Source organism: Neltuma alba, unplaced genomic scaffold, assembly GCF_004799145.2.
Source record: "Neltuma alba isolate B1F8T4 unplaced genomic scaffold, ASM479914v2 tig00010189_pilon, whole genome shotgun sequence".
Classification (NCBI taxonomy): Eukaryota; Viridiplantae; Streptophyta; class Magnoliopsida; order Fabales; family Fabaceae; genus Neltuma; species Neltuma alba.
The window spans coordinates 525,671-539,773 of NW_021635128.1; the positions used below are offsets into that span (position 1 = coordinate 525,671).

General features: G+C 38.4%; 1 protein-coding gene across 1 annotated transcript; it reads right to left on the reverse strand.

The window, feature by feature from the left end:
- Positions 1-622: 622 nt before the first annotated feature.
- Positions 623-970, reverse strand: LOC114754779 (uncharacterized). Its single transcript, XM_028943606.1, has one exon. The coding sequence runs from the start codon at positions 968-970 to the stop codon at positions 623-625; it is 348 nt and encodes a 115-aa protein (XP_028799439.1).
- Positions 971-14,103: the final 13,133 nt, after the last annotated feature.

A 14,103-nucleotide genomic window follows, 5' to 3' on the forward strand; every position in this document is an offset into this window, starting at 1 on the left:
ATGACAACAACCCCATTGGACATGTGCTATTGGTTTCCATTTTTTGTTCAGGTCACTAAATTTTACTTCAATATATCCTGTTGGTATCCAACAGAAAATGATACCAAGTGAAGCGAATATAACAGCGATAATGATAAGGATAACCTGGTCTGATTTTATAACATCAGTTTAATATCGGCTGTTAGCTTATGCTGATAGCATCACTGCCAATGACCAGAACAAATTTAAAAATGACAACAAGTGATCCGAATATGACAATGATAATGATAAGAATAACCTGGTCTGATTTTATGACATCTGTTTAACACAGCTGTTAGCTTATGCTGATAGCATCATTGGCAATGACCAGAACAAATTTAAAAATGACAACAAGTAATGCGCCATTACCAAAAGCTAACGTCCCCATAACAGTAACTTCCTTTCATGTATTCAACGACAAGTGGACATTAAGATACTAGCCACACTTAATGCTCCCTTATCACTGAAATTTCTATTAGCTTACTTACAAAAAAATGTCTCCACCTAGCTCCTAACTACAACCCCAGTCCCAAAAAAGTTGACAAGGGCGGAGCATACAACTGTGTACACCAAAAAATGACCCATCCCCACTGTACTCGAAACTTCATGATGAGTTAGGATTTCTGCAATTCCTCCTTGTGTGTCCAGGCTGGTGGCATCTTTCACATTGGTATATCCGTTTGTTCTGGAACTGTGATTCATCCCTGTTTACTTTTGGCCTTCCTAGTGGTCGAGATGTCATGGGAGGTAGCAAGAAAACTTGCTCACTGACATTTTCTATTCTATAGTAGTCATTTGGGTGAGGCATGTCTGTTGTTACCACAGGAATCATACTGCGAGCATAAATCTTTTCTTGTGATGACTTTTTATAGCAATTATCAATATAATCATAAACATTGCCGTGCACAATCTTGATGGTAGCACAAGCATGGGAACAAGGGATCCCCGTCATTAGCTAAGATCTGCAACTGCATTGGTGTAGTCTAAGATCAACCCGGTGGTCTCCACGTGATGTTGTCACCTTCACTCTTCCCCCACCATAATTTTCAGCATACATATGGTCAAACCCAGCCACCATATCCAGCACCTTACTCTCTATATTTGGACCAACACAATTCTTCCATTTGGTCATAGCCACATAGGAGGCATGCAACTTTCTTGCAACTTTATCTCAGTGCTCATAGATCAATTGGGGTACAGTATGCTTTCTCTCATACACCATCCATGCATTGAATGATTCTGCTATATTACTTGTAATATTGTCCCATCTTTTATATGGGAATATGCTTTTAGCCAACCTATCTACATCCCCATGATGAATAAGCCAATCAAATAGCCTTGGAGAAAAGGATATCATGTCATCCATTGCTGCCTCAAATTTCTCATCCGTCCTTGCGTATGCAATTTTATCCAATAAATATAGTGCATCCTCCTTTGATCGGCCATTTGTCCTTGTTTGCCCCTTATTCATTTTCATAACTTCTAAACTAAAATTCTCCTTGATGTGTCTATAACAAAAGGCATGCCTTTGACCCCCAAAGATTGATGCCACTCCTCCGATGATAGCATTGTGTCGATCTGATACAATCGTTACTTCCACAGAACCTAGGATTTTTTTATCATATAGAAAAACCACGTCCAGTCATCTAGTGTTTCTCCCTTCACAATTGCAATTGCAAACGGCAGCAGCTTGTTATCTGCATCATAAGCTGAAGCTGACAACATTGTCCCCTTGTATGGTCCGCTTAAGTGAGTTCCATCAACATACATAATATGCCTCGTGCCACCCAAGAAACCCTCAATGTATGCCCCATAGGCAATGAAAACACACTCAAACTGGTTCCCAATAGTAGTCCATTCAGCCACTGATTTTTCATCTGTTTCCTTTATCCTTTCGCATACCCCTGGTATGAGCATGTATGATTGTTCAGGCCTGCCATATATGTCTTCCAATGACTCCTCTCTTGCTCTATAAGCTTGTTTATATGTTAGATCAATCCTATACTGTCATTTCAACCTCTTCCTTATCTCAGAAGTGCGCTTGTCTACATGATCCCTCATCTCATCAATTATTATTGATGAGTTCAAACTAGCTCTTCCACTATGCATCACGTCCAAGCTATCTTGGGCAGAATGAACATGTCGGTTTATAAATGTCGTCACTCGTAGCACATCACAACTCTTCCCCACATGATTTGCATATAGCTTCCATGGACAACCCTCAATTTTACACCTCATTGACATGAATTCCTTGCTATTCCTCATATACTTGGCCACAAACTTGTTTGTAAGTGCAAACTTGTATACAGACACTCGAAATACATATGCACTAGGAAAACGTTGGCCCACTCCTATTAAAAGTCCCCTCCATTCCGCATAAACCATCTCACTACCATCCGTATCTTCAGCTCCGATAGATGTATCCACATTAGGGGGCCCACTTATTTCATCATTGTCACATTCACGAGCATTTTCTTCACTGAGCCAGCCATAATCACAACACAAACTAATGGGAGACGCATCCCGTTCTGTTTGCTGTGACATGCCCATGAATCTCTCTATTCTGCATTCATAATGACAAGACTCGTTAACATAAATGACAAGAAGAAATTCATAAATGACAACAAATAGTTAGGACAAACTTCCACTTACATTTCTACATTGTCCCTTGGTTGGGGACCCACTTGTCTTTTTTCGGCCACATTCACATGACTACTGTTCCCATTGTATTGAAAGAGGTTATACATTTCAGCATTGTCATAAAGGTCAATCAATGTCTTCTCATCAAAGGCCACTGTGTACTTAATGTCATAATTTCTTCCATCACCACCAATCCACTCAGATATCATTAGCCTCAATTCATCAAGTGTCAGCCCATCCTTAATGCTTCTTAACCTCACGCCACCTCCATTATATCTCACTTCACCTTCACCATTTGTCACAAATTTCCCCCCACATGAAAATAACAGAACGGCTCCTTCCCACAAGAAGACCCAACTTCGAAATTCATTTATCTTCATTACCTGCACTGATAACAGAAGTCGAATGGTTATATGACCTAATACCATCATCATCAATTTACATGACCAACTTAGGGTTTGACACATTCATGCTTATAATTTGCAACAAAACACTCATTTCTTTCCTGTCCACACTAATGCTTCATTTTCTCAGAATCAATCCACTCCATTATTCGAATCTCCCTCCAACATTGTGCCTTTATCTGACACTAATCACTCTAACCCATTTGTGACACCATCAAACCCCTCTCCCTCAGTGTTTTTCCTTCCCCGTGCATTCACCCTCTAATCACCATCCTTCCCCACACTTTCTACATACCCACGCCGTCTCCATGCTTCGCCACCCTCTCCACCTCAAAACCATCCCCACATTGACAACATTGCCATCCAACGGGAAGAGGAAAATCAACCAGCGCATAAAGGAGACGGACAAAAGACAGAGGCGAACAATATAGTCACTGAATATTAACCTCACTTCCGTCGTTCAGTTGTTGCTTCGCGCGTTCATGCTCCCACGTTCATGGTCCCTCCCAAGTTTTTCCTCCAGCTCTCGCCACAACTTACACACTTCCACCAGTCATTTTCTCTGTTTGCATCATGAGGGGCTGTTTCGTAATTGTGCAACATTTGCATAATCCCAAATCAGGCAACACTTCCCTATTTGGTAATACATTTGCTTAGCTTCCCATTTTGGCATTTTATAATTTCAGGTTTCTTTATGTGTCATTTTCCCTATTTATTATCTTTAACTAATTTTTTAATCTATATAATGGACTCCAAAGTTATTTATAAAAAGGGACAGAGGGAGTAAAATAGTGGAAAATCTATTTTGATGTGTTTTGTTATGAATTAATATAGTGTGATTTTTTCACCTCAAAAAAAAAATAGTGTGATTTTCATAAGAAGGTTATGCTTCAATTCTTTATTTTTTGTGTCTCCTGAGTTGGATTCTATTTTATTCAAAGCTAATGATAGAAATTTAAAAAGTTGATTCCTCTCGTGATAATTCTTGAGTATTTAATTAAGGAATAAGTGGGGAAAATACTAGAGGCTTTAAAGGAAAGCAAAATAAATACTTTGGGAGAAATAAATTTTTATAATAATAACTAATTGATTTATTAGTGGAAGAGATAATGAATGCAGTGAAGGAAAATAAATTAATTATGTTTTACTTTTTTTTGCCGGCAATTATATTTTGCAATTATGTTGTGCGAGGAGAATAAGTTGGAAAAAAAAATAATGAATGCTTCATGGAAAACAAATTTCTTTTAATAACAACCGAGTTATCCTCAATTTATTAACTCCATAGGTGTATTACATATTTTATATACTAAAGTGAGGACTTAATTAAATAGCTTGTAATCTCATTTTTTGAATTATATGGGTTCATTCTTCTTATGAGTGTGTTTTCTCAATTCGTACTTGAATAGTTTTCTGTTGGTTGATGGTTCAAGAATTTAATTTGTAGGGGGTATTAATGAAACCTATTTCTTTGTCCAAGGTCATGACTCAATTATATCATTTGCTAGTCTTAGTAGAAGAGATTGATTTTTAGTACCTGTTGGAAGACACGTTGGGCCATCTACTTAAGCCCAATAGGTTTAAGTTAACCCAGCTTAGACCTAATTAGAATAAGTCAGATTTAGTAATTATTCTCTTGTTATTATTTGCATTATTTTTTCCTGATTTCTTGGGATTACAGATTGCACTATCTTTCCTGATTTCTTGGGATTACAGATTGCACTATCTTTCCTGATTTCTTGGGATTACTGTTTGTACTCAAGTCCTTATATATGTGCGCTAGTCGCACTAGTGAATAAGAGAACGATTCTCTCATATTGATTCTGAATCAACATGGTATCAGAGCAATGACTCAGAATCAAATTCAATTCGGCCGATATCGGGCACTCCACAGTGATGGAGGCAGCGACAACCCTAATTCTGAGTCGCAGAACATAGAACAGCACAACAGTGTGCGACCCAACCCTGCGAGTGAGACCTTTCCTCTCTCCGTTGTCGGACACAAGCTGAATGGGGACAACTATCTACAATGGTCCCAAAGCATTCTGATGTTCATAAGGGGAAAAGGGAAGGAAAAGTATCTTACTGGAGATGCTGCTCAACCAACACAAAGTGATGCCAAGTTCGAGACTTGGTATGCTGAAAATTCCATGGTAATGTCATGGCTAATAAATTCCATGAACCTGGACATTAGCGAAGAGTATTTGTTGGCAAAAACAGCAAAGGAAATATGGGATTCAGCAAGGGAAACATACTCATCCTTAGAGAATACTGCAGCTATTCTACAACTGAAAGGTATGATCAAAGACTTAAAGCAACAAGGAGAACAACGAGTGGTTGTGTATTATTCAACGCTGCAGAAAATCTGGCAGCAAATAGACCTCTACGACACACAAGACTGGCAGTGCTCAACAGATCGTGCGTTGTATAGGAAGCTGCTGGACAAAGAAAGAACCTATGAGTTCTTACTTGGTCTGCACTCTAAATTTGAGGAAGTCCGTGGCAGAATTATGAGTACCAGACCTCTGCCCTCCTTACGTGAGGCTCTAAATATGGTCAAATTTGAAGAAAGTCGAAAGAATCTAACCCAGGGAGTGTATTCTAATTCTAATCCTGAATCATCAGCTTTAGTGAGTAAAACTGCTAATAGTTCAGGCGGACGTGGAAAACAAGGAAAGGGTTGGTGTGACCATTGCAATAGGAGTGGCCACACTCGAGAAAACTGCTGGAAGCTACATGGAAAACCCCCAAGAGGCAGAGGACAGTCACGGTCAGATGCAAAAGGATATTCAGTATCTCCACAAGAGAATGAAACAAGAGAACCTGGAGCCTTAAGCGTTGATGAAATTGAGAACCTACGCAAACTGATTGAGAAATGCAGCAGAGGTGATATCTTACCTGAAAGAACAGTTTCTATGGGTAATTTAGCCCAAACAGGTAAATATGTTCAAGCAATGAAGGTTAAAATAGAAAAACCTGATGCTTGGATTGTAGATTCAGGTGCCACGGATCATATGACAGATGATTTGTCTTTGTTTAGTGAAATTAAACCATGCAGTGGAATAAACATTAAAATAGCAGATGGAAATAGAAGTAGAGCCTTGGGATTGGTACTGTACATGTTACCCCTGAAATAAGCTTGTATGATGTTTTGTACGCTCCCTGTATTAAGTGTAACCTGCTATCTGTTACCAAGACTACAAAAGACAGCAATTGCAATGTTAACATGTTTTCCTCTCACTGTGTTTTCCAGGAACTGGACTCAAGGAAGATGATTGGCAAAGCTATGGAGTGTGAAGGGTTATATTACCTTGATGGCAAGATCAGCAAGGAGAAGAAGATGGCTCTTTCTGCAAGTATTTCTATTTCCAATAAAGAAATGATGCTTTTGCATTACAGATTAGGGCATCCAAGTTTCAGTTATATGTTGAAGTTGTTTCCAAATATTATGAATAAAAGGGATATTTCTCTTCATTGTGATTCTTGTCAAATTGCCAAGCATACCAGAAAAACTTATCCACCTCAAATTTATAAACCCTCCTCACCATTCTCCCTAATACACAGTGACATATGGGGTCCTGCCAAAATCCTAACTCTGACCCAAAATAGATGGTTTGTCACATTTATTGATGATCACACACGCACAACTTGGGTATACTTAATGAAAGAAAAATCTGATCTGTTTCACATCTTCAAACAGTTTCACCAAATGATCAAGACTCAGTTTCAAACCTCCATCCAAATCCTTAGGAGTGATAATGGCCGAGAGTACCTAAGTTCTCAGTTTACAACTTACCTCAATGAACAAGGAATTGTACACCAAACGAGCTGTGTCTATACACCACAACAGAACGGAACTGCTGAAAGGAAAAACAGACAACTTCTTGAGATTGCTAGAACATTGATGCTAACCTACAATGTACCACCTATTTTTTGGGGTGATGCAATTCTCACAGCCACCTACCTTGCCAATAGATTACCATCTAGAACCCTTAACTATCATTCACCAATCCATACACTTGCTCACACTTACCCAGATACCCATTTGATTTCCTCAATCCCACAAAAAGTTTTCGGTTGTGTTGCCTATGTTCACAATTATCATGGGGATAAATTCGCACCCAGATCTTTCAAATGCCTTTTTCTTGGATACTCACCTACGCAAAAGGGTTATAGATGTTATTCACCCAACCTAAAGAAAACATTTGTGTCTATGGATGTTACCTTTGTTGAGGACCAACCCTATTATCCCAAAAGTCCACTTCAGGGGGAGAGTTATGGGAAAGAACTGGCCTTTTTGGAAACATATGTGTAACCCTCACCAACGCTCATAGAAAACAGACCAAACACACTTGAACCAGACCTTAGAACTACCCGAACTACTCCTGAACCTGAACCTGAACCTGAATCACCTAGACATGAACCTGAATCACCCTCTGGTCAAGAATCTGGTCAAGGATCACAGCAACAATCAGAAATCAACAATGCAACTGAAGATAGTATGGCAGAAAATTCTGAACAGCAGCAAACACCGGAAGGAGAAGGTAATATAACCCCTGACACTCTACAGCAACGCCAAGAATCAGATTTGAATCTAGTTTCTGATGATTTGGGCTGGCCTATTGCACTTCGAAAGGGAAAACGAACATGCACACAATATCCCATTCAGAGGTTTGTGTCTTATGGAAATTTATCTTCTACCTATAAATCATTTATTGCTCATATCAACAGTGAGGTATTGCCAACCACTTACCAAGAGGCTGCAGCTGACCCAAGATGGAAAGAGGCAATTGAAGCAGAACTTAAGGCACTGGATAAAAACCAGACCTGGAAATTTATGAGGCTACCTGAAGGGAAATCTGTTGTGACATCTAAGTGGGTATTCACTATAAAATACAACCCAGATGGCAGTATAAACAAGTACAAGGCCAGATTAGTAGCTCGAGGCTTCACTCAAACCCAAGGGATAGACTATGAGGAAACTTTTGCACCAGTGGCAAAACTCAACACTATTAAGGTATTGCTGTCCATTGCCACAAATTTAGATTGGCCACTACATCAACTTGATGTTAAAAATGCGTTCCTTAATGGTGATTTGAAAGAGGAGGTATACATGGCTATTCCAGAAGGAGTGAAGAGACCAAGTGAACCTAGTGTTGTATGCAGGCTCTATAAGTCACTATATGGCTTGAAACAATCTCCACGTGCATGGTTTGAAAGATTTACCAGCTTTGTAATCAGACTTGGGTTCATGCAATGTCAAACTGATCATACCTTATTTGTTAAAAATGATAGAGGTAAAATGACAGTTTTGATTGTATATGTAGATGACATAATTGTGACAGGGGATGATCATGAAGGCATATCAAACTTAAAGCAATCACTTGCACGAGAATTTGAGGTAAAGGATTTGGGTAGCTTGAGATACTTCTTGGGAATGGAGGTAGCAAGATCTAAGAGAGGTATTGTAGTTTCACAAAGGAAGTACACGTTGGATCTCCTAAAAGAGACTGGTATGTTAGGGGCAAGTCCCTCAGGTACCCCGATGCTCACAGAAACTAATCTGGAAGTTAAGAAGAATGGTGTTTCGGTGAACAAAGAACGGTATCAACGCTTGGTTGGGAAGCTAATTTATCTTACTAATACTAGACCTGACATTGCATATCCAGTTGGTGTAGTAAGTCAATTCTCAAGCAATCCACAAGAGGAGCATATGGAAGCTGTTTATGAAATTCTGAGATACTTGAAGATGACTCCTGGCAAAGGAATCTACTTTACAAAAAGTGACTCAAGAGGCCTGGAACTTTATACAGATGCTGATTGGGGAAGATCAATTAATGAAAGGAGATCAACTACAGGATATTTTACCTTCCTATGGGGTAATCTAGTGACATGGAAAAGTAAAAAACAGCCAGTAGTAGTTTCAAGGAGTAGTGCTGAATCAGAGTACAGGGCATTAGCCCTTGGTATATGCGAAGGAATCTGGTTGACTTTACTTCTCAAGGAACTAAGACTGAAGCTGAATATTCCAATTCAGACCTGGTGTGACAGCCAAGCAGCAATGGAAATTGCTAATAATCCTGTCCAACATGATAGGACTAAACACATTGAGATAGATAGACATTTTATAAGGGAGAAGATACAGGCAGGCATAGTCAACATGACATATATTAGTTCTCATCAACAAGTTGCTGATCTTCTCACTAAACCACTGGATAAGAAGAGGTTTGATGAACTAGTAGGCAAGCTGGGAATGCTTGATATATATTCGCCAGCTTGAGGGGGAGTGTTGGAAGACACGTTGGGCCATCTACTTAAGCCCAATAGGTTTAAGTTAACCCAGCTTAGACCTAATTAGAATAAGTCAGATTTAGTAATTATTCTCTTGTTATTATTTGCATTATTTTTTCCTGATTTCTTGGGATTACAGATTGCACTATCTTTCCTGATTTCTTGGGATTACAGATTGCACTATCTTTCCTGATTTCTTGGGATTACTGTTTGTACTCAAGTCCTTATATATGTGCGCTAGTCGCACTAGTGAATAAGAGAACGATTCTCTCATATTGATTCTGAATCAACAGTACCCAATCACACAAGCATTTAAAACTAATATCAACAAATGATTGCTATATTTTTTGTCTTTTCTTATTTCTTTGATTACTGAATAATTTCAACAAGCACAAATGCAATATTTCTAGCTAGGCGTACGATACTTGCCCATATTTTCAACTTTAGGGGATGAGTAGAAACATTTTTTGGCCATTTGATTGGTAGGAATATTAGGTAAGGAAAAGATTAATCATTAAGAAATTTTTTGAGACAGATTTGTTATTAACCAATTTAATTGTGATCTGAATAGATATATTAATGGATTTTTTTGGGAAGAGTTTCAGGAGCTTCAAAGATTAAGTATAAACCGGCCTTGACGGAAGGGGGATGGAAAATTTGGTTTCAATTATGGTAGGGTGTGGAATTTGATATTGAAAAGAAAGTTGGAAGGTAATATTCGTATACTTATGTCAATGTGATTGTGTTAACAATAATATATATATTTATATTTTATACGTTCTATATAGTTTACTCTTAGGATTATTATGCAAGAAAGCTATATCTTAAGGTTAAAATATACCAATAGGTGATACTTTAAATAAATTAAATAGTGATAAGTGATATTTTTTAGGGGTACATCGATGAAAGTTTCTATATGGTTTAGGGACTCTATAGTTTCTTTACTAGTAGAGAAAAAAAAACCTTTAAAATCTATAACATAGACTATAGTAACAAGCATATACTCTCTCCAGTGCATAATATAAGTCATTTCTGGCATGATTCATTCAAAATATAAATCACTCTGAGAATAATAACTATGTTTTCTTGGTTCTGATTAAAGTGACACATGTTATGAATTGAAAGAAAGACGTGTTTTTATAATTCACGTGTTTATTAAATAATGATGACAGTATGGTTTTTTCAAGAAATAATTATCTCAATAATTGATGATGTTATATGTCAACATCACAAATGATTATTATACTAAACTTATTACATATGTATTATCACATTGTCACTTATATTTAAAGATCCACCAATCCTGAGCCCTGAACATAACTGGTATAGTTTTTTATACTACTAGCAATGAAGACAATGGACACAAAGATTGACAACTATAATTTGTGATGAGTATTTTAACAAATTTGCATGTTTGGCATATTTTAAAAAATATGGTTAATGTGTGTTTTTAAATTCAAACTTTAGTGATTAAACTATTATTAGGTCATCCGTGCAACGCACGAGGTATATTATATATGTAATTTTTACTAAAACATAAAAATTAAATTCAAATAATAATATATTTAATTATATAATATATATTAAATTATGTATATAATATTTATTATATACATTTTTATTTGTTATTAGATATATTATATATGTCCATTTTTGTATAAAAATTTCGCATGTGCTTCTCAGCTCAACTGACAAAGGCTTTAACACGTGTAAAGGAGGTCTCTAGTTTGAACCAACATTCCTTCACAAATTCAGCCAATTTATGATGTGGTGATGATGTGGATAAGGTGATGACGTGGTAGCTCATAATCATGGACATGTGGTGATGACATGGACGACAGGATGACATGGTTGCATCGACGAGAGAAGGAGTTGAGGTGGCATATGGTGATGATGTGGCATATCACAATGATGGATATGTGACGATGACATGGACGAGGAGATGACATGGCAGTATGGAAGAAAGGAGTTGGTGAAATGACAGCCATTGATGATATGACGTCTCGTAATAATGGATACATGGCGATAATGTGGATGAGGGGATGACATGGCGGCATGGGAGACAGAGGATAGGAGAATGTGAGGTGGCAGCTGATAATGAGGTGACATTCACAAACATGACATGTGTAGCAATCAATGGTTACCATGTACTATTTTGAGTTTACAAAATAAAAAAATTTAACGACAGATTAGTGACGGAAATTTTTGCCACCAATTTGTGATGGAATTTTCCTTCACAAATTCGTCACTATTTTGTGATAGAATTTTTGTACGGTATCTGTCACTAATTAAAGATGAATTAGTGATGAAAAATTTCCATCGCTAATTTTGAATTTTTTCACTAATTATTTAGTAACGGTAAAATTAGTGACGAAACAAAATAACATGTAGCATAGTTTGATTAATGTAAAACCCTTAACCTCCCAATACATCAAACTCGTCATAAAGTCTACTACTATGGTAGAAAAGGAGAGCTGTTAAAACGAGCTACCATAGTAGAAGGAAAATTTCATATTTTTAGAAATTGACTTTCAAGCTCAGGTCAACCCGTAAGACGTTGCATGCAACTAAAATAATCCATTCATATCCACTGAGCCTCCGAGCCTCCGGCCCGGGTAACACATACATCAAAATCAGCCCATCTAGATAGTTTTCAACCATATAATCCAGAGTTCATCAAACACTAGCAATGGCCTCCGGCCAACCAAAATAAGGAGATACATTCTCTCCAGTTTACAACAAGGCCGGGTAATCAAATATATCAAAAAGCAGTTCTAAATGTGGCAATATATACTAGTCATACATATACAAATGCCAGAGGCCTAAAGCTAACCAAGCTCAAGCCTCTGCGTCTCTTCCCGAAGGCGCACGCCCGGAACCTTCACCTGAAAACATTGTAAACCACGGGGTGAGACAAAGTCCCAGTAACCAACCTTTCCAATACTAGGTACTACTAAATAGGTGCTCGTGAGGTGTCAAGTGGGGCAGTTCACAAATAATATAATGATAGCCACAATAATTCATGCAAGTACAATGATGCAATCCCATCAACCAAATCCCTCACTTTGGGGGATTTTCAGGAGCCGAAGCCGGACTATCCCTCACTTTGGGGGACGTAAGGAGCCATAAAAGGCCTATCCCTCACTCTGGGGGACGTAGGGAGCCAAAAGGCCTATCCCTCACTATGGGGGACGTACTGAGCCAACCATCATACATTAATGGAGGCCTTACCACGTGGTAGTAACAGACAAAACTCTCATCAATTCCCAATTAATGCATCATGCTCAAATCATAAGCAAAGAGTAACAATCATTTCACAATTAACCTCATTCAGTGGCATATCTTTCACAATTTCAAGATTCATTCATCATAAATCAAAACCCCACAAGACGGTTTTCCCTTTTTATATACAACATATAGTTTGAACACAATTACTATTTGGAGCACAAAACACAAATCTACTCACAATACCACAGAAGCAAGTACTAAGGATTGGAAAGTGGTTACCTCTCGCCTGAGCAAAGAACAACAAACCAACGATGTGGCCCCGTGCACCACCAAGACTCACAACCGGTCTACACAAGCACACAAACACACAACCATCATATATTAGCTTTCAAACTAATAATGTGGCCAAAACAACACTTGGGGACACAAAATTCCTATCTCCCATCAAAACTCTACCCAACTCAAAGGGTATAACTATCAAAACAACACTCCAAAGTCCTCAAAGTCTATTAAAACATCAAGTCTCCTTCCAAGCATCAATTAGAGTTCAAACCTCAAGGACCCACTAGAGGAATTCAACCTCCAACATCTCATTTGAGCAATTAAGGTTCCAACAACAAATCTAAACCGATTAAACATCCAATTTAACCCTCCTTAACATAACCCAATTCACAAAACTCAAAATCAATCTCTACATTATCATCCTCAATCCCAAATCATCCAATTCCATAAACCCTAACTCCAAAAACTCAAGATTCTTTAAATCCAAGGAAACTACACCGATTAAATACTTAAACTAACCCAATGCAATCAATTAAACTCAAAACAATCGGTCAAAAACCTCAGTTCCAACACAACCTAGAAAATCCTAGGGTTTCACCATAAATCCTTATAAATTCCAATCAAGAAGATAGATTAGAGGTTAAAATCACTTACTTGAGGTAATGAATCCTTAGAAATGCCCCCTCCAAGCCAAAATACCGAAACCCTAGCAGAGCCTCTCTCTCTACCTCAAATTTTCTTATTTTTTGCACGCTGAACTGCTCCCGCGAATATATAGATTCGCGACCTTTCACCGCGGCGAACTCCATCTTCGCCGCGGCGAACTAATCCCGAGAGGGATTACTCGCCTGAAAACCTGACTTCGCCGCGGCGAACCCCAATCTTCGTTGCGGCGAAAGCTTCCCGAGAGGAAACTCTCGCTCGCCCAGAAAACATTCACCGTGACATACCCCTACCTTCGCCGCGGCGAAACCTTCCCGAAAGGGAAGCCTCGCTCACCTGAACAACTTCGCCGCGGCGTCCCCTAGACTTCGCCGCGGCCAAACCTTCCTGAGAAGACACTCCCCTCTGAAACTCCCGGTGCGTCGCGGCGAAGTTGGGGTACGTTCACCTATTCCTCCAACAAACCTCAAATCCAACCCAAACACCAAGATCAAGATTAAATCACTAATCTATCCTCAAAATCAACCCAAAAGAGGCTATTAAAACCCGATAAAACTCAGGATGTTACAATTAACGTAAC